Source organism: Salpingoeca rosetta (genome assembly GCF_000188695.1).
Source record: "Salpingoeca rosetta unplaced genomic scaffold supercont1.4, whole genome shotgun sequence".
NCBI classification, from domain to species: Eukaryota; class Choanoflagellata; order Craspedida; family Salpingoecidae; genus Salpingoeca; species Salpingoeca rosetta.
Window position 1 is genome coordinate 1,188,136 of NW_004754930.1, and position 20,946 is coordinate 1,209,081.

The following is a 20,946-nucleotide window of genomic DNA, read 5'->3' on the forward strand; positions in this document are numbered from 1 at the left end:
CACACAAACACCACACACGCAGGGCTTTCCCTTCTTCTTCTTCTTTGCTTGTTGCTTGTTGCTTTGACGTTGTTAAGATCAGAAGCCGGCTGTTCAGGCGCGTGAGTGAGTTGTGTGACACATTGCACGGCACGAATTGCAGACAGGACGGACAGCGCATGCGCACGCACCACGTCCACACATCACACAATCATCACACTTTCACGACCCGGGGCCTTTATCTAACTTATTCCCGTGTGCTCAGCAGCCAGCACCCATATCTTTCGAACTTCTTGCTGTGTCAATAGTTGCAGCAAGCGCTCAGGCTTGCTCTAAGAGCCCAAACTTCTTTCTTCTCCCCGTTTCTGTAACTGTCGCCCCCCCCCCCTCTCTCTCTCTCTGCAAACGAAATCGAGTGCGCTGCGGACGCCGCTCTCAATCTCAGCCGTCTGGGAAGCGGCGCGCTGCCCTTGTCAGACCTCCACTCCCATCATGAAGTGGCTTCTCTCATACCTGGGCTTTGACAAGCTGACCGCCATCTTCAGAAAGCATGTCGCCCGGTTTGCCGTTCACAAAAGCCTCGGAAAGGTCCGGCTCATATGACATACGTATTGACATCAAGTGCCACGGCACCGCGAACAGCGAGCAGTCGTCTGCTAACTAACTAATGCTGCTTCCTCTCTGTTGAGCGGCCTTCTGCTCGCAGCAAGTCCTTGCTACCTGTTTAAATTTGTTTGAAGTGTGGATGCTCACGGCGTTTGTGTGGCTTGGCCTGCTCATCGCGTGCGATCACAGTTCCTCAAGTACAAGGTACACTTGGAACAAATCGAGACAACAAACTCAGATACCTTCTCGCTCGTTGGATTGGAACTGGATCCAAAGGTGCGTCCTGTGCTTTAACTTTCTCCAATGGCACGCGATTCCAGTCGACAACCTTCATCTGCGTGGTGATGAGAGGGTTCCCTGATCAGCTCTCGTGACTCATCATCATCATCACCACCACCACCACCACCATGGTAATCGCTTCTCTCTCTTGTCCCCTCACACAACTCTCTCGCTCTCTTTGTTGCCAACATGTGCTCTGTCATCACCGCCGCCATCGCAGTACCTGAACCAGCTCTTGTCCGATGCCGGCATCCATGTTGTGTACGGCTACATCGGCTCCGTGGAGGGAATGATCCCATACAACGTAAGTGCAACTGATAATGGCTGGCGACAGAAAGGAGAAATGAATTACTACCCAAGTCACCCTCCCCTTCCTTGTGTGGCTTCAATGTCAATCGCAGCTGCGGTGTGGTGCGGTGCGACCGTTACGCTGTTCCGTGCTGCCGCTGCTGCAACTGCCACCCTGCTGCCCACGCTCCCTGCTTTGACGAAACAGGGACGTGGAAGCGCACAGTCACTAACGCTATCGCTCACCGTTACTAACGCGCATATTGGGTGGTGATGCTCATTGGACTTTTTGGTTGCCGCCAAAAACACACATTCCATCAGAGCCTTTTGGAGGAAGGATGCAGCATCACGGTGAATAACATCGACCTTGTGCTGGCCCCACAGCCTGGCGCGCACAACCTGCCGGAGACATCTGAGCTTGTGCAACGCATGGAGGATCGGTTCAACTCGTTCCAACAGGAGCTGGCGGCTGAGGTGGACAGCGCCGCGCAGGAGGAAGGCGTCGATGTGCCCACCCCGCTCCCGCGCCAGTACTCCGAGGATGGCTCAGAAGAGGTGTGTGTGTGTGTGTGTGTGTGTGTGGGTGTGTGTGGGTGTGTGTGGGTGTGTGTGGGTGTGTGTGGGTGTGTGTGGGTGTGTGTTTGCATGGTCGAGCGTGTGTATGTGTGCTTGCATGGTCGAGCGTGTGTTGAATGCCATTGGCATACAGACAGCTGAACGTGGCCGTTGATGCGCCCGTGCCGTGTATGCCGGTGGCCATGTGCGTTCTCATCATTGCACGTGTTCCCTCACCACTGCACGTTCCTGCCGTTGCACGTGTTCCCACGCCAGCGAGAGGAAGGTCTGGACGCCCTCACTTACTTGGTCAAGTCCATCATGTCACGCATGACAGCAAAAGTCATCAACCTCAGGGTGCGTCACCATCAGATCTATGTGTGTGTGTGTGTGTGTGTGTGTGTGTTGTCCCTGTCTTCCGCTCCCTCCCCCGTTTCCCGTTCCCGTTTCCCTCTCCCCTCTCTCTTTCCCTCTGCTCATTCCCAGCACCATGTTTCCCCTTGGTTTGCCACATTGCCGGCTGCAGATTTATATGCTGGCGGAGCCACCCAGCGAAGATGAGGAAGGCGATGAGGATGAGGAGCAAAACAGCAGCACGGAAGGAACGGCTCGCCATGGCGGAGATGGGGCATCGAACGACGACGCAGCGAACAAGAAAACGCCGGCGCTCCTGCTTCATGTGCAGTCCATCACACTCAAAGACACGACCGAACACACCAGCGCACCCACCCGCGACAACGACCAGCTCAAGGTGCGCTGTGTGTGTGTGTGTGTGTGTGTGTGTGTGTGTGTGTGTGTGTGTGTGTGTACTAGAGGGAGGGGTGTTGATGGTCCGCTTTTGGGTATGCTCCTTGTTTGCACAACCACGAACGCCCAGCTCATACACACACACACATACACACACACACAATCACATTACCCCCGCCGCCAGATGGACGTTGCTGTATCGCCCGAAACGCACAAGGAGATTGTGATTGGCGGATTTGCGCTGCGGTATGTGGAGGCAGAGGGCGGCATCACGGAGTCGTTTCTCGAGAGCGAGGACGCGCTGGGGACTGTCGTCATGCAGAGCTGCAGCATCAACTCCCTGCAGCAGCACGACATTGTCAACCTCCTCATCCGCTCACAGCCGGGACCAGACCAATGCAAGGTGCGGCTGCACCGTCTTGACACTCGGCTGTGTCAATGTGTATGTGTGTGGTGTCAATGTGTATGTGTGTGTGGTGTCAATGTGTGTGTGTGCGTGTGTGATTGCGTCCCACACACGCCAACATCAGCAACCGTGTGCTCATTTCCAATGCTTGACACTTGTGGCTTCCATGATGCTACTGCTGCCGTTGCTGCAGATGGAAGTGAGTGGTGTGCTGCACGACATTCGCGGCGTGTTTGACCCGTCTGTCCTGTCGCGTGTGTCTGCAATCGCCACAGCGTTCTCTTCATCGTCGTCGTCCTCTTCGCCCGCTACTGACAATCCAGCCTCAGCAGGTGTGTGTGTGTGTGTGTGTGTGCGTGGTGTGTGCCCTGTTGAGAGGCCCTGGCTGTTGACGGCGTCGCTTGACCCTGCGCCTTGCATGCCCAACCGCTCCCTCCTGCATTCATCCTCGTCAACTTTGCTGTGCGTTGCAGAAGAATTCGAAGGCGCATCGTCTCGCAAACAATCACGCCGAAAGGCCATTCAGGTGCGTGTATACACGCACACACACACGCATACATCAACTAGTCCCACGCTGTTCTGTAGCATGGCTGCGTGACTTGTTACAGATTGCGTTTGCTTGACTTGCTTGTGTGTTACGGGACCGTTTCCACGGTGTTTGCTTGCTTTTCTGTTTGCACTCAAGACAATGTACCTCCAATCACCACTTACGCGCGCGCACACACACACACCACTCCTCCCCCAACATATACATGGTCTACAGTGCCAGCTGCGTGTACGCCAGCTGTTGCTGTCAACGGCGTATGCGCGAGAGGCCGACGTCCTTCACAGCGAAGCCACCGGCATCCTGGCAGCGACGACGGCTGGGCTAACGGCATCAGCAGATGATCTGCACCACTACAAGCACGCCATGCCAGCGGAATCACTTCTCACGTGGCTGCGGCAAATTACCGTGGACGTGAGCATTGGCGATCCAACGCGCACAGAGACCCGCATTGCAATCAGGGACGCGGCTGCCGTGGAGTTTAGCCCAAACCATCCCCACGACGATGAGGGCACAGGTGGCAGCCCCACTGTCGCGAATTCCAGCAACCATGTCGTCGCAGAACAAGCAGCGGATGCACAAAGCAATGAAGCCGGCAGTGTTGACAGCGCTTCTCGAGATGTTGGAGCCCCCCTGCCAAATGGATGGGCCACTGTGCTTTCGTTCCTTCCCCGCGTCACCTGCGAATACGGACACGGTGATGGTGATGGTGATGGTGACGCCGACGATGGCGTCAACGGCTCCACCCTCGGCGAAATGCACGCGTCTCAGGCATCTGTCTCCACCGTCACAGCTTCAACAGCAACAGCAACAGCAACAACAACAACAGCGGCAAGAGTGAGAAGCGCGCATCGCAGTGCGAGGTCAGAAGTGTCGGGCACGACGCTCTCTTCCAACACAGAGACGCTGTCTACTTCAAGCACGGGCCACGTGACGGCTGCCGTTGTGGGTGATGGCCACGATGACCAGGCAGCGGCTGCGCAGACGGCTGCAGAGCGCATGGCGTCATCACTCTTTGTGAGCCAGGACCCCGTGATTGACATTGTGATATCGAGTACCAAAGGCGCGCAGGGTGGCGCGGCAGAACGTTACGCCCATGCAACCGCTTCTGAACAGCCCGCATCGTCCACTGACAAAGGTTCAAGGACTTCCAAAAAGTCCAGGGGCTCACAGAAGGGTCACCGCGACGAGAGCAGCCTTCTGGCTGGGCGAGCATTTGCCCCTCGTGTTGGTGGCACGACGACAGTGCCTGTTGCTGACGGCGCCATGCACATTACACTTGGGCGCACGCTGTGCACGGCAGATGTCACCATCATAGATCGCTTGCACTATGTGCTGGACAGCCTTTCCTCGTCCTCCTCGTCCTCGTCTGCCAGGAGCGAGCAGTGTACTGCCGATGCGCGCCATGATGACGATGGCAGCGCGAGTGGAAATGCGGGAATAACCGACGCGGAGGGCATGGATGACGCGGGCGATGAAGACCGCGAGAAGGAAATGCGAGATAGGGCAACCAGCCGACGTAACAACAAGGGCGCCGGCATCATCATCCACGCCCCCGAGTTTCGGCTGTTGTTCCAGCCTGCAACGCCACATATCGTGAAGCGGCCCAAGCAGCCCACAGCACCGGGCGTCCCTCCGCCCGTGCCGTCGTATCGGCAGGACGCTTTCGCCGTTACGCTCCGGGACATGACGCTTGCGCTGCAGCCCTCGGCGCGCCTGTCCCTGCTTGATTCCCTGGCAGCGGCGCGGGGTTGGGCGCGTGCGTATGCGAACACGGACGCGTTCATGGCGTCACGCGACGCTGCCCGCTACGCACAGACGCTTGTGGAGACGTGGGCGGCGCACGTGCTGTCCGCGCTGCGCATTGACGTCGACTTCAACAAACTTGTGCTGTCACTTGCTGGCGGCTTTTCGGCGCGAGAAGCCGATCTTCCTCTCGTGGTGATGGAGTCGACAATGCGCCCACCGCCGCCACATCAACCAGCCACACCCGCAACGCCAGCACCATCGGTAAAACCAACAACAACAGCAGCAACAACGCGGACAAAGGCAACAAGTGCGCCTAAACCCTCGCAGCAGCGCTGTCACTTGTCTGTTCGGGTGAAGAGCGAAGCCAAGGACGCGCCTGGCCTGACAGCGCAGCACGTGCTCAGTTTCATCAGTCCGCTCATGGCTGAGCTGCAGAAGTCGGCAAACCGGGAGATGACGCAGCCGCAGACACCCGAGCGCATGCGCGATTTTGTTGCGTCGCTGTGGTGCCACTCGGAATACGTTGTTGCGCTTGACATCGGGCACGTGCAGGCGCACCTGCCCAAGGCGTCACTCGATACCCTCTACCAGCTCATCATGGACTTTGTGGAGTGGACACCCTGGCAACCGCCACCCCCTGCCTCGTTTGCCGGTGGTGATGGCTACGACAGCGCCAGTGCCTCCCACGCTGCTCGGAGCAGCAGTGCTAATGACGGTGGCGCTGACGGTGGCGCTGACGCTGCTGACGATACGTCTGTTGTGTCGCCCTCCGAGACGACCGGTGTGACGTCATACGCCACACGCCTCGACACCGAGACCGTTGCCACGACGGCAACAACAGCCACCACGGCCACGACGGCGACAACAGCGACAACCACAACAGCAGCTGCGCCAGCAATGGCGCGGGGCAAGCCGCAGCAAGGCCGGCGTCAGCGCTTGGTGCGGTGGGCGGACATTGATGGCAACCCCGGCAGCACAGGCGCAGCCCGGCCCAGCGGTGGCAGCGGTGGCAGCGGTGGCAGTGGTGGCAAATCAAAGGCACTGCCAGGGCGGCGCGATGGTGGTGCTGGCTACGCCACTCGTGGTGGGCAGTGGCTGAAGGCACTGCAGCACATGGCGTGCGTGACACTGCGCGCGCAATCTGGGCACGTGTGCATGGTGGAGCGTGAGCCGCATGCCCAGCCGCTCGCTGTTGGCCTGGCTGCGCAGCCCACGCGCTTTGAGCTGGCGTTTGGGGCCGCACAGCTGGTCGTTGCGCAGGGCCTGTACGGCACGACAAACCGCGACATTGTGTTCAGCTGCGCACAGCCACGGCTGCTGCAGCGCGACTTCAGCCCTTCGCAGATGCTGACACACGTGGAGCCGTCGGCGCAGCTGAGCCAGTTTGGGCAATTCTTTGCCGAGATGGAGCTTGCTGCGGAGATGCGCATGCATGGCATGGATGACGCTGCCGCAAACACGGGGTCAGGGCAAGGTGCAGGCGCCATGAACATCCCAGAGCTGACGTTTGTGCTGGACATGAAGAAGGCGGCCACGCGCACCACGACGCTGTGCCTGCAGCTGTGCAATTCCCGGCTGCACTACCACATTGACCCGTTTGGGCTGTGGCTGACGCGCGTCATCAACCTGCTCGACTTCCCTGATCCGCCCGACTGGCCCGCCTCGCCGCCCTCAACCTCTGGGCCCAGCATGACCAGGCTGGCCGTCTCCTTCTTCAACACGGATGTCATGTACAACCCAAAGCACATTGCGTGCGCCATGCTGGCGGAGGTCGGACGCTTGTCCGTCACCTCCAACATCGTCTCCAGCACGCCGTTCACCATCATCACCCTGGATGTCGACGACCTCAACGTCCGCTTGATTGACGACGTGGCACGCATCCAGCAGCACCAGCACGCCAGCGGCGGTGCTGGCGGTGGTGGCACTGGCAAGCGGGCGCCGGCCCTCGACACGGGGTCACGTGACTGGTTTGCTTGCGGCTGGCGCCAGGTGCTGTCTTCCGCGTACACACATGTCAACCTGCGCATGTGCGATGACAAGTCTGCGCCAAGCCTGGACGTGCTTGTCACCAACCGCGCAGGCGTGCTCTCCGTCTGCGCAGACTCGTTCATCACCCTGAGGGAGCTTGTCGAGTATGTGATTGACGATGGCGATCTTCGTGACGCAGCCGTTCCCGTCAAGAAGGGCGACAAGGGTGCTGCTGCTGCTGGTGTTGCCGATGAGCATGATCAGGGTGCGAGCCGGGGCCAAGCCGCCGCCACCGCCGCCTCCACGAAGCACGCGCATCAGCGGCATGACGAGCGAGCGGGTGATGCCATGGGGATGGACGGGGACAGCGTTGCTTTTGCGGATGCACTGGACACACTCAACACCGCACATGCGTTTGACAGCCACGACAACTTCGAGCATGCCACCGGCGCCGCCCACTACGAAGGCGAAGATAACAACGACGATGATGATGACGATGACGATGATGAGTTCAAGACGGCTGTGACGGTGCTTGCGCCCGCGCCACTGCTGCGAGAGAGCCCCACCAGCACGGCAACGCGTGACGATGGCGGCGATGCTGGCACAGGCTTTGACGATGTGGACAGACCGCACAGCTCGGCTGCGTTTTCCGTGTCATCAGCCGAAGACACGGTCGATGGTGGCCAGGAGCCGCGTCACAACCGGCGCCAACGCTCGGCCATGCTCGAGCGCATGATTGACACTACAGTCGCGCAGTACGAAGCCGAGGAGCGGAAACGCCGTGGCCACGATGGTGATGACCAAGGTGGCGATGATGATGACGACGAAGATGGTGAATATATTGGTGAGTCAAGCTATGGCAGTGGGGATGAAAACGACGGTGATCAGCTCGACAGTGACGCTGTGTCGCGTCGGCCACGTGCACGCCGGGCAAAGGACCTGCTGGGACAGCCGCTGGTGGCGGGCGGACAGATGACGACGTCGTACTGGGAAGGGGCGAGGGAGGAGGCCATGATGGAGAGTGTGATGGAGCCCGCGCGCACGGATGGAGGCGGTGACGGTCGCCACTCTGCGAGTCGCGTCGGGCAGGCAGGCAGTGGAGCGGCAGGGCTTGGAGGTGAGTTGAGTTTCCACGAAGATCATTTTTCGAGCGCCAGCGGCCGCGGTGGGCAGCCGGCCCGCTTCCAGACCGTTGCCACGTTTACTCCGCCGCAACCACAGAAGCCAGACGAGGCGGGGCAGGGGAAGGACAGGGCATCGCCGCGTGCGTCGAGCAAATCACCGGCAGGTGACACAAGCACGACACAGACGGCAAGGGATGGCGGGTTCTTGGGTTCGCTGACAGGGATGGTCCCCTCCATGCCCTGGGCATCGGCGCCATACGGCGCGCCATCGCAACAAGACCACCACCGCCACCAGCAGCAGCAGGAAGACAGGCCATCAGCGCGGAAAGTGGATGGAGAGCGACCGGTGGTGAGTGGGCGGACGTCTGTCACCGCCGCCACCAGCAGCTCAGGGGAGGGCGAGCAGGAGCTACGCATGTCCGTGGTCGAAGACAACGTGCTGTTGCAAAGCGTGCTGTCACAGGAGATGCTCGAGCAAGAACTGCAGGCGTCGCTGCAAGAGTGGGACGTTGGCGCCGAGAGCGACAGCAGCGAAGAGCGGCTGGCCATGCCCGAGTACATGCAAGAGCAATTCCTGAAGAGAAGCGGGGACGCAGAGGACCTGGAGCACCTCATGCACGGCTGGGGCTCCGATGGTGACAGGAATGAGGATGATGACGACGCCGCGGATCAGCATGCACGTGAGTCAACATATGAGGCATCCACTGGAGGAGCGTCAAATGGTGCGTCGAATGGTGCAGGGACACCAGCACCAGCAACAGAAGCAGCAGCGGAGGCGGGACGAACGAGAACACCTCCCGTGACGCACCGGCCCACAAAGCGCCTGTCAAAGTCGATGCTGCAGAACGAGGAGATTGTGATTGTGCACGACCACTTCCGGCCATCGGCGGCAGATGACGCAGACACGCGCGCGTATGAGTTCCTGCCCATGCCGAAGCAGCGGATTGTGCTTCGACGCATGGACATTGCTGTGAGGTTCCACGAAGGGCGCGATTGGGGCTGGGTTGCCTCCGGTTCCAATGCTCCAGCAGCAACAGCAACAACAGCAGCAGCGACAGCGACAGCAACAGCGCCAGCGACAGCATCAAGGCGTGGTGTTGATGAGGAGGAGCGCGGGAGATCGGCAAGCAGCGCCAGCGTGCGCAGCAGGGAGAGCAGCCACCACGAGAGCGAGCAGGCCATGCGCCTGGGCCCACGCAAGGATGACGCGTTTGTTGAGTTCCGTGCAGAGGGCATGTCGTTTGTGCAGGAGCAGTATGCCGCGGGCCAGCCGTATGCCTCGCGCATGGTGGTGGCGGTGCGGCAACTCGACGTGCTGGATCGCATCCCGGCGTCGTTTGTGCACATGATGGTGACGCACTTTGCCTGCAAGGAGGTGCCACGCGAGAGCAACAGCAACATGTTTCGGCTGGAGATGATGACCATCCGCACACCCGGGCTTGCGCGTGAGGACGGGGTGGACACGGCTGTCACGTCGGAGGCAATGATGACGGTGGACCTGCTGCCGCTGCGGGTCAATATTGACCAGGACACACTCAACTTCCTGGCCTCGTTCGTGACGTACGAGCCTCCCACGGAACGGATTGACGAGAACTGGGAGCTCATCTCCCGGCCCGTGTCGCCAACAGCGAAGAAGGCGGCGGCGGAACAGCAGGACATGAGCGAATCTGTGGAGACGCTGCGGCCACGACCAGACAGCCCTGGCACGCATCACGGTGGCAGTCGTGACGGGCGTGGTGGCGATGGTGACGATCGGAGTCATGCCACCAGCAGCCGCCGGCATCACCATCACCATCGCCATCGCCGCGGCCACGGCCGCAAGAGCAGCATTGGCGACCTTGAAGATGTGGCGGAGGATGTGACTGCTGCGACGCACGACACCGCAAGCGGACCCTTCCATGATGGATCATCATCATCATCATCATTCCGCTTCCCAGCTGCTCATGGCGATGGTGATCATGATGTTGATGGTGATCATGATGGCCACTTCGATGACGCCTTTGCGGCGGGCGGGTTGCCACGAACAACATCGTCGTCCTCTGGCTCCTCTTCCTCGTCGGCTGGTGCGTCGAGCGGTGTGTACTTCAAGCTTGTGCAGGTGTCGCCAATTGTGCTGGTGATGGACTACGAGCCCAAGCGCTTCAACGCGCCCAGTTTCGTTGCAGGCAACCTGCGGGAGCTTGCTGGCCTCGTCTGGCTGAGCAATGCCAAGCTTGCGTTCACCCCCGTGACGATTCGCGGTGTGCACGGCTGGGACGTCCTTGCAACGCAGCTCATTGACGCGTGGATGAAATGCGTGGCAACGGCGGTACGTTTTGCAACACGGGCACACCTTGACAGCTGTCATTTCCTCGTGGTTGTTCAGCATGTGTGTGTATGTGTGTGTTTTTTTTTTGGGGGGGGGTTGCTTTTTGTGTTAGTTGGTTCATGGTTTGTATGTCATGCGTGTTTGTGCTTGCGTCTCCACGGCTGTGCCAATGTCCCTTTCCCCACATGGACTCACGCTAACACACACTCATACGCACAACACAACACACACACACACAAACACACACACACAAACACAAAAACACACACAAACACAACACACAACACGACACAATGCAAACATTCTACCTCTGGCCTTTGGCTTTGGCGCAGCCGCAAGCGTGGAATCTGGTGCTTGCTGGCCTACCTGGCGGGTCGAGTGCGCAGGAAGTGGTGCGGGCTGGCGTGGGCATGTTCCAGCAGCCCGTCACCCAGTACCCGTATGTCCTGCGCGGCTTCCGCGAGGGCATGAAGCTTGGCCTGCGCACAACCGCCGTGGAGACGTGCAATGTGGCCACGGCGCTCGTGTTTGCCTTCCAGACGGCGGTCGAAGTTGCGCACGGCATGACCAGTGCCGATGACGGTGATGTGGGTGAGAGCCCACGCATGCGGCGGTCCAAGTTTGCATCGCAGCCCTCTGGTCTCAAGCACGGCCTCTCTATGGCATACGACGCGCTCTCCTCGGGCGTCACAGAGGCATACTACGACCTTTTCGTACGTCACCTTACTCTGTCTGTGTGTTTATGTGTTTGTGCGTGCGTGTGTGTGTGTGTGTGTGTGTGTGTGTGTGTGTGTGTGTGTGTTGTGTGTGTGTATGCGTGTGTGTGTGTGTGTGTGTGTGTGTGTGTGTGTTGTGCAAATTGAACAGGGGAAGCATCTTGTGCACGTCAGCATGCACGCATGCGTGCTGGAATGATACTTACATTTGGTACTGCTCATGTTGTGAACGCCAACAGGTTCGCCCACGTGAGCACGCACGCCGTCGCGGCACAAGCGCGCTGCTCCGTGCCATCGGTGCGCTCTTTTGCTTGTACTGTGTGTGTGTGTGTGTGTGTGTGTGTGTGTGTGTGTGTGTGTGTGTGTGTGTGTGTGTGTGTGTGTGTGTGTGTGTGTGTTTTGCAAGCGTGTATGTTTGTTGCCGCCTTTTGTCCATCGATCGTTCGTGCTGTTCTTCTCCTTTGTCGTCGTCGTCCTCCTCCTGTTTCCTTTCATCCACCTCACCTCTCCTCTGTGCCCACGGCCTCCCTGTCCAACTTGTTGTTCGTTTGGCCTTCAGGTTCTGTGCCTGGTGCTGGTCTTCGCCCCGTGATTGCGCTCTGCCAAGCAACCGCGCTCACGCTGCAGGTGTGGTTTTGGATGCCGTGGTTGAACATTCTACTCTCACCATCTGACAGCATGTGTGCACTCCTCACTTGACATCTCTGCTCATCTGTGCATGTCTGTGCTCAAACCCCCGTCGGCCATTTATCCCACATCTTCCTTCAGCTCGCTCACCCACCGTCCATTCCCTCCCCCCCCCCACACGCACACACACATCGCAGGGAATCCGTAACGGCCTGAGCCCCGAGCGCATGCAGGACCTGCAGAACAAGTACAAGTCTTGAAACCACCAGCGTTACAGCAGCCACGCCAGCCATTGAAGCCCATCATTTATCTCATCTATCGCATCGACTCGTCCATTTGATCTCATCAACTTTGTATCGTGTTGGTTCCTCCACACCACCAACTTAATCCGCTCATTATTTCAATGGAGGACAGCAAGCACATGGTAAGTTACAGGCTTTCAAATATGTTCCTATACTTCCGGGGGTTTTTTCCGCCAATTGGCTATGAAGTGTCAAAGTCACACACGACGACGAATATGCCATCCTGAATTCTGGATGGACGGGCCATGCTGAACTCTGAACTAAGACATGTATGTAGCCTGGCACATGACCAACCCATCCTATGAACGCGTCCTTTGCCTACATTTGACCTACTTGACCAGACATTCACGGACGAATGACCGTTTACAGCACAGACGCAGCTGTTGATTTGACGTTATGTTACAGCTGCCGTCTGAAAAGAACACATTGAAATGAAATGCAGATGTATTCCTGATATTCACACTGTTTGCTTCCGCTTGGTTTGTGAACATCCATTAAACATGACTCAAGTACAAATTGAAAGGTACAAGGTCTCACACTATGAAGAAGGTTGTGGTGGTCACGATGATGAGAAGACCACGCGACTATGCTTGCAGAAATACATCGCCACGCGCGCGCGTCTTGCAGGTTCGCCAGCCCGAATCAATGGAGTTCACGGAGCTCTCAGAGACGAAAGGAAGCGGCGAGAGACAACGAGAACGAGAGAGAAGTGTGTGTGTGTGTGGGGGGGGGGTGTGGAGGTACGGACCATTTGGAAAACAAAAATGGGTGGATCATGTTGCCCCTTGGTGGACGGTGAACTAATCAGCATGACGCCAAGCTGTTCCCAAGACATTACTGCGCAGAGGACGGGTGCAGTTGCTCCAGGTAGCGTTGACGCGCGTCGATGCATCGTTCAAGCAGCGGGACATCAACATCTGGCGTGATCCGTCCAGCTTGCGCCTCAACCACAATGACAGAGGTCTGTGGAGATGAACGCGGGAGGGAGAGGCAGTTGAAAGGGGTGGTGGTTGTTGGTTGAGAGGGTCGTGTGGGTGGTGATGGGACATTCAGATGATGGGACATTCAGAAGCAAGCCAGCAGCGACGGTGACAGTGGAAAGAGCGGCGATGGTAAGAGCCGCGGTGGCGAATGTCACGAAAAAGTTCCCAACGCCCAAACACACAGATACACGCACGCACACAGCCACACAGCCACACACACACACGCACACGCACGCACGCACACACACACACGCACACGCACACACACGCACACACACGCACACAGACACACACACACACACACACACACACACACACACACACACACACACACACACACACACACACACATAGACAGACACGCGCGCCCGCACGCTACCTGGTCGTGAGCAGTGTAACCTAGAATGGTCCAAATATCGCCGCGCCGGATGGGGACCGGCCCGAGCAGCGCAGCGTTGATGCGAACACGCGCGCCACGGTGGCCCAGCACCATGGTCTGCGTGCTCAAGTCAAAAGAGTGGAGTGCACCCACCACGCGCACGCACTGGCCAGGCGGGAGGCTCGACACGTGGCTTGGCAGCAGCACCACGTGAGCGTCGCGCGACACGATGCCCCACATCGCAAAGACCTCGTTGTCCACAAAAAGCGGCGCGAAAGCCACGCTCGCAGCGCAACGGACAAAGCTGTACGTCACCAGCGGCTTGGGTCGGATATGGCGCGCACGGGCTCTGTCAGGTGGAAGACGAGGTAGAAGACGCAGCTCAGCAGCGTGGCCAGACACACTGCAAACAGGATGGCGCTCCGGATCAGGATCAGGTACGTTTCGCTCTGAGGTTGGGCCGTGAGGGCGAAAGGAAATGCATGCAAGCGTTGAGGGAACAAGCGCGGGGCAACCGCAAGCGAAAGTGGTTAGGGGTCGCTGAGAGCCAGCTGAGGTGGGGAGAGGATCTGCGGAGCAAGTACGTGCTTATGCAGTGCAACAACACAATGGAACACAAACGTGCAATGTCAAACGTACTTCGGATTGGAGAGGGTCTGGTGTTGGCGGGTTTTCTCCTTCCCGTGGCCACGTCACCAAGATCAGCGTGATGAGTGCGGCGCCGGCCGCACACGCGATGGCTATTGCGCTGGAGATGTGGTGAAAAGGTGTGTATGTGTGGGGGGGGGAGGCGGCTTGGGTCAGTGCAAAGACGGATGTGCATGTGGCAAGTGAAGGGGGGAGGGGCTCCAGCAACACTGTGGATGGCAGGGAGACAGGGGAAGAGACAGAGAGAGACAGAGAGACAGAGAGAGACAGAGAGAGAGAGAGAGAGACAGAGAGACAGAGAGAGAGACAGACAGACAGACACACACATGCACACATTGACACACACATACACACAATCACACACACACACACACATCTCACACAAACGCAGACACACACAGACACACACATGCAACTGACCGAGGGTGTTTGGTGCGCTGTGCCAAGACGGAGACCACAATCACCACACACCACACCACCACCAACACAATGGAGCCAGTCCCAAGATCCAGCATGCTATCCGCCACCACAAACACACGTCTGAGCCGCCGCGATAACCGAGGCCGCGATAACCGACAGGCGTCGACACCACGAAATGCGGTCAGTCCATTTTGGCTCCTTCCACCACCCAAAACAACAAGACGGAAGATGCGTCGCCGCACCGCCCCTGTGCTGCCAGATGATGCAGCAGCAGCAGTGGCGACGATGCTGCTTGCAGTGACGACCATCATCATGAGCAGCGGGCCGGCTCGTTTCGTTGCTGTGGTACAGGGTGCGCAGTGCCAGGCGACGTACAACGGGTTTATGGGCACCCAATGCGACACGACCGCGACGACGTGCGCGTTGCGGTGCTCCCAGGACGGGCCAACCACATCTGTGCTCTGCGATGACATCCCCGAGGACGTGGACTGCGCAGGTGCCATCTGCTCCACCTGCTCCTGCATCAACTCGAATGCGGAGATCTACTGCGACGCCAACCAGCTGGCATTTCCTTCCGGAATCCCCGTTAACACGCAGTTCCTTCGGTGGCAGGTTGAGCGCGCAGACAACATCAACATCGCCACACTGGACAGCACCTTCATCCGCTCCAGCAACAGCCTCGCCAGCGTGCGCCTCGTCGGCGTGCACTTCAACACCGTGCATCCCAGCTTCTTCCAGTCCCTGTCGGGGATCAACACGGTGGAGATTGCCAGCGCCGATCTCACCACCTTTCCGTGGCAGGTCCTTGAGGACCTCACTGCCCTGCTGCGGCTGGAGCTGACCAGCAATCGCCTGCAGAGCTTCGACGCCAGCGTCACCCTGAAAGCGCCCACGCTGCGCGTTCTGCAGCTCTCCGCCAACCGCATCAGCCAGTTCACGCCGCTCCCAGAGGGCGCCGTCCACCCCAACATGTACCAGCTTGTGATGCGCAGCAACCCCTTGCCGACAGCGGCCAACCTCACGCGCGGCATGCCGAACCTGAGCGTCCTCTCGGTCGGCGAGACGCGGTTCACCTACTTGCCCCGGTCCATCGTCGACCCGGGCATCGACCCGCTCCTCACCTTTGAGGTCGCAGTCTCCGCTGTCGTGCACATTCCATTTGCCATGGTCACGGACATTGTTGTGCACCCAGCGACGGGGCTGCTGCCCGTCGTCATCGCCAGCAGCCCGTCCACGTGCGAGTCTGTGCAGCGGCAGGGGCGAAACGGACACACGTACCTCGACTTTGTCTGCACGTGCGAGATGCACTACGACACGTTTGTTGTGACGCTCACAGACATGACACACTGCCCGCTCCCACTGCGGCTGGCATGCCCGCTGGGGAATGTGCCGCTGAAGCAGCTGCGCCTGGACCAGTTCTGCGACGGCACCCCCGACTGCGAGAATGGCATTGATGAAATCTGCCAGCAGGACTCGCGCCTGCGTGCCCAGGACCCACCAGGCTGCCTCGACACACTGCTTGGCCTGCCCACCCCTGGCAGCGGGCGCCTGGTTCTGTCGATGACCAACGGCCTGGCCACGGGGAACATCACGCAAGATGGCAACACGTATGCCCGGCTGCGGAGCGTGTTCCACGGCGTGCGGGAGCCAAACGTGGACGTGAGCCTCCGCTTTGCTGGCTACTTGGTGGATATCGACGGCATATACATTCCCCTCCCTGCAAGGTACGTTCAAAAGAGGGAGATGGCGCGCCTTCTGTGTGTGTGTGTGTATGTTTGTGTGAATGTGTGCGTGTATGTGTGTGCATGTGTGCGTGTGCATGTGCCTGTTTGTATGTGTGCGTGTGTGCGTGTGCGTGTGTATGTGTGAGTGTGTGTGTGTATTTGTCTGTTTGACCAGCGTGTAGTTTTGATGTGCATGTGCGTCATGACCTGCTCTTTCCCCTTACTCTCCCATCTGATATCCACGTCACCCACGAATGCACACGAAACACTCACACACATGGATACACACACATACACGCATACACAGAGGCATCCAGTCGTTCATGGGCGAAACGCACATGCGCGTGTACACGAGCGGGCGCACCACTGGCCCGCACTGTGACGTGCGGTGGAGAGACGGATCAGGGGTGCCAGACCCACTCCCAGACAGCGCTTTCGACTACCCAGAGTCTGTCGACGACAACCCGGCCCTGCTCGAGGTCCTGCCGTCATATGAACAGATCTTGGGCATCATCCCTTCATCTTCATCGACCACGCCCCTCGGCCCCGGTGCACAGTCATCCTCGTCGCAGTCAACGAGCACGTCGGACCCGGGGTCCGGTTCGCCAAAGGACAGCAAGTCCTCCTCCAACGCTGTTGGCGCAGCTGTGGGCGGTGTCATTGGCGCTGTCGTCTGCATTGGTCTCCTCTTCCTCGTGCTTCGCTCCCGCAACTTGCAGACGTGCCGCCACGACGATGGCGAGGGGCTGGCAGGAGGTGGGGCGCGCAAACGCTCAAGCCGCTTCTCTGCCGACGCTGGAGTCACGGGCGACGTGACAGATGTGCTCCTGCAGCGCTCAAAGCGCGTGTTTGCTGTGGAGTACCCAAAACTTGTGGCAGACACGGATGCGTTTGAGTCCGCGTTTCGCTCCAAGTTTGTGGAGCAGAGCGGCGTGCGCTTGGGGCAAGCCCTCGGGCGCGGGCGGTTTGGGCCCATTCACGAGGCGTCCATGTGCAACACCATGATGACAAACCCAATGCACGCCGCGCAGCATCGCAGCGACGACATGGCCCTGGCAGAGACAGTCACGGCGCAGCTGCTCACGCACGAGGACCCAGACGTGCAGTTGGAGTTTCTGGTGCAGGCGCGCGTGCTGCTTGCCCTCTCCCGCCACCCAAGCGTCCTCGCCCTTCGCGGCGTCGTTGTCGATGCATCGCCCCTCATGTGCATGACAGAGGTGATGGCGCAGGGCACGCTGGCGCAATTCTTCCGACAACTCAACAGCAGCGGCAGCACCAGCAGTGGCAGAAGCAGCGGCCACCACCACGGCGCTGTTGCACAAGCAGATTTGTTGCAGTGCCTGCACAAGGTGGCGGCGGGCCTCACGTTCATCGAGTCCAAGTACATTGTGCATCGCAACCTGTCGCTGGAGGCCATCCATATTAGGCAGTCGCTTGCAGACGTGCGCATCAGCGGCTTTGCCCTTGCTCGAAACGTCTACCGCACAGATGTGTACCTCAGCCACCACCACCAACAGCAGCAGCAGCAGCAGCAGCAGCAGCAGCAACAACAACAGGAACACGAGCAAAATTGGGCGAAGCGACTCTCTGCGTCCAGATTGCACGCAATGCCATTTCCCGCGTGGGGAAACAACAGCAGCAACAGCAGCAACAGCCACAGCAATGCTGTGAGCAGCAGCAGCAGCGTTCAGGGCGGTGGGGACGATTCGCGGTGGCCGCTGCTGCGGTACAGTGCTCCGGAGGTGCTTGAGGACGGCGAGTACACCACCAAGACGGACGTGTACGCGTTTGGTGCCATCATGTATGAGGTGCTGCATCTTGGCCAGCCCTTTCCAGTGCAAGGAAGAACGCCATTAGAGGCGGCGGCAAGCGTGCGTGCAGGCACGCCCAACCTGCAACCATCCACTCACATGCCGCCAGTCTTGTTGTCCGTGGTGCGCCTGTGCACACATGTGCAGCCGCGCTTCCGGCCCACATTCGAGGCCCTGCACACCAAGTTGACATACACGCTTGACAGCAGTGGTGCAGCACCGCCTGGCCCGTACACAGACCACCGCGACGCGGACACGCTGGACGTGTTCGCGACCGAGCAAGGGGCTGTTGGCGCCACTGCCATGCCCGGTACTGGCCCGCCACGGCAGGCGTCACTGGCTGCGCTGCGGCGGGTTGACGGCGCACATTTGCACGTGCAATCACTGCTGCGGATGCACACCCACGTGGCTGCATTTGTCACCAACCGTCAGACACGTAAACAAGGCCTGGTGCTCGCGCGACCACACACGGCCAGCGACAATCACTTCAAGGGCAACAACGACCACGGTGATGGCGCAAAGGCTCTCGATGCCGACTACCGGCTGTTCACTCGCCTGTTGCGCGGTGACGCGCGTTTCCTTCCAATCACCGGGATGGCACTTGGCGTGCCGCTGCCGCCACATCGCGAAGGGGGCGGTGCCATGAGCGTGAACGGCCTGCTCGTGTCGTTGAGTAGCTGCCAGCCACTTGCGGAGCGGTTGAAGAGTCTGCAGACAGGCACTGCGACGCAACACACCCCGGCGCCAACCAGCAACAGCAAAAATGTGGAGGTGGGTGCGTCCTTTGTGAAGCAGGTACTCTTGGACCTGTGCTTGAGCCTGGAATTCCTGTGCGTCAACAAGTGCGACGTCAGCCACGTGTGCCTTCAGCTGCTGTTCGTGCAGGAGGAGCGGCTGGCCATGGCGCTGGTGCCTGTGCCTGCAGGCAACGGCGGTGGCGAGAGCAGCGAGCACCTTGCCCTGGGAGTTTTGCAACGCACGACGGCACAAGTGTGGCAGCGGCTGCCACGTGGGGTTCAGGGCGTGCTGCACGGGGCCCTTCAGCCGTTGCTGTCCCAGCCGACAGGAATCAGCCAGCAGTCGTCATCACCGCCACCACGAGGGGTTCGCTCGCTCGCAGAGGCGGTGATTCTGCTGCAACGGGTGAGCAGCAGCGACAACGGCGAAGTGGACTGGTCGCAGCTTGAGTTTGTCAAGGAGCTTGGATCCGGCCAATTTGGGAATGTGCAGCTGATGACACTGCACCGCAAGAGGCCGCGCGGTGGTGCTGGTGAAGTCGCGACGACAACGTCCACAGCAGCAGCAGCAGCAGCAGGCTGTATGCTGGTGGCGGTGAAGACGCTGCTCGATGACTCGTGCGCTACCGAGTTTTTGGAAGAGATGAGGCTCATGCGTGACATTCACCATCCAAACTTGGTGAGCATGCTGTACAGCATCACGAAGGACAACCCGCTCGGAATTGTGTTGGAGTACTTGCCCCACGGAAGCCTGGAGGACTGGCTCGCACTGCCCACCACAAACCCGAGCGTCGAGGACACGGTGCTCATCCTGTACCAGGTGGCGTGCGGGGCTGCTGAGCTGGGGCGCCTGGGCATTGTGCATCGCGACATTGCTGCGCGCAACGTGCTCCTGGGCCGGAACCTGCAGTGCAAATTGTCGGACTATGGACTGAGCCGGGTCATGCAGGTTGGAAGCGATGATGACGCCGTGTACTACACCGTCGAAACCAACCGCTCTCTGCCCCTCAGGTTTGTGCCCTGTTGAAGAAGAAGATGGATGGGTGGGTGGGTGGGTGGGTGAGTGGAACCAAGGTGTGAATATTGTATGGAACATGCATTGTGTGCGGTCCTACTCGGGACTCACTCGCTCTCACACACGCATGCCCACTTACGTGTTCACGCGTAACACATGCACACACGCACGATCACGTGTGCACACACACACCTACACACACACATACCTGCACACGCACACGCACACACACGCACACACACGCACACGCACGATCATGCGCGCACACACACACACACCTACACATACCTGCACACGCACACGCACACACACGCACACACACGCACACGCACGCACAAACACACACACGCACACACACACGCTCAATGATGCCTGCGGTTGTGTGTTTCGACCGCTGCAGATGGATTGCGCCGGAGGTGCTGCTGGCGAAGAAGTTCACGACAGCGTCGGACGTGTATGCATTTGGCATGCTGCTGTTTGAGGTGCTGACCAAAGGCGAGCTGCCTTTTGCGGAGATGGATGACAAGGCTCTCGTGCTGCACCTGGCTGGCTTTGCCCGTCGCGTACAAACAGAGTCCCCTCCACCACGTGCACCATCAGCCAAACCCGACTCCGCCTACCCACCCGTGCTGGCTGCACCTCCACACACCAACCATGCCCTCGCTGCGCTCTTCTACACCACCACGTGCGCGTGGCCAGCCGCCCGCCCAACGTTCCTGGACATCATCGCCATGCTCGCGCCGCACAATGTCGACCTGGTGCTGCAAGGGATTCTTCCCTCCACAGCAGCGCCAACACCAGCAGCGCCGCTCGAACGGCCGGCATCTGCCACTGCTGCTCCTACACCTGTTGCTGCTGGTGCTGCCATGACGCTTGCCAACACGTACCGTACCCTCACTCCCAATCCACACCAGCCGTCACAGCAGCGCCTGATGTTTGCACAACACCAGAGCCAGAACCAGCAGCAGACACATCCTGTTGGTGATGGTGATGATGATGACGAATCACATTTGTAGGATTTGTGTTTTGAG

At 59.3% G+C, this 20,946-nt stretch overlaps 4 protein-coding genes across 4 annotated transcripts; 2 read left to right on the top strand and 2 right to left on the bottom strand.

Annotated features, from left to right (window-relative positions):
• The first annotated feature begins 10 nt into the window (after positions 1-10).
• On the top strand, positions 11-12,713 carry PTSG_01331 (uncharacterized protein). Its single transcript, XM_004997246.1, has 14 exons — positions 11-567; positions 775-861; positions 1,085-1,168; positions 1,474-1,707; positions 1,984-2,064; positions 2,234-2,458; positions 2,639-2,857; positions 3,054-3,192; positions 3,334-3,386; positions 3,624-10,553; positions 10,886-11,266; positions 11,509-11,566; positions 11,829-11,896; positions 12,094-12,713. The coding sequence occupies exons 1-14, from the start codon at positions 472-474 to the stop codon at positions 12,154-12,156; spliced, it is 8,718 nt and encodes a 2,905-aa protein (XP_004997303.1). The 5' UTR covers positions 11-471; the 3' UTR covers positions 12,157-12,713.
• Positions 12,714-13,032: 319 nt separating this feature from the next.
• Positions 13,033-13,800, bottom strand: PTSG_11709 (uncharacterized protein; the record flags this gene model as incomplete). The annotated part of the gene is made up of 2 exons (XM_004997247.1): positions 13,033-13,161; positions 13,561-13,800. The coding sequence occupies 2 exons, from the start codon at positions 13,798-13,800 to the stop codon at positions 13,033-13,035; spliced, it is 369 nt and encodes a 122-aa protein (XP_004997304.1).
• Positions 13,801-13,871: 71 nt separating this feature from the next.
• Positions 13,872-14,723, bottom strand: PTSG_11710 (uncharacterized protein; the record flags this gene model as incomplete). Its single annotated transcript, XM_004997248.1, has 3 exons — positions 13,872-14,009; positions 14,200-14,308; positions 14,629-14,723. 3 exons carry the CDS (start codon positions 14,721-14,723, stop codon positions 13,872-13,874), a joined length of 342 nt encoding a protein of 113 aa, XP_004997305.1.
• Positions 14,724-14,856: 133 nt separating this feature from the next.
• On the top strand, positions 14,857-20,931 carry PTSG_01333 (TK/RTKE protein kinase; the record flags this gene model as incomplete). The annotated part of the gene is made up of 3 exons (XM_004997249.1): positions 14,857-16,352; positions 16,660-19,911; positions 20,316-20,931. The coding sequence occupies 3 exons, from the start codon at positions 14,857-14,859 to the stop codon at positions 20,929-20,931; spliced, it is 5,364 nt and encodes a 1,787-aa protein (XP_004997306.1).
• Positions 20,932-20,946: the final 15 nt, after the last annotated feature.

Coding starts and splice junctions, on each gene's coding strand:
- PTSG_01331 (XM_004997246.1), top strand. CDS start 472: ATGAAGTGGCTTCTCTCATACCTGGGCTTTGACAAGCTGACCGCCATC. Junction 2,858..3,053: donor CGGGACCAGACCAATGCAAG/GTGCGGCTGCAC, acceptor CCGTTGCTGCAG/ATGGAAGTGAGTGGTGTGCT. Junction 3,387..3,623: donor CACGCCGAAAGGCCATTCAG/GTGCGTGTATAC, acceptor CATGGTCTACAG/TGCCAGCTGCGTGTACGCCA.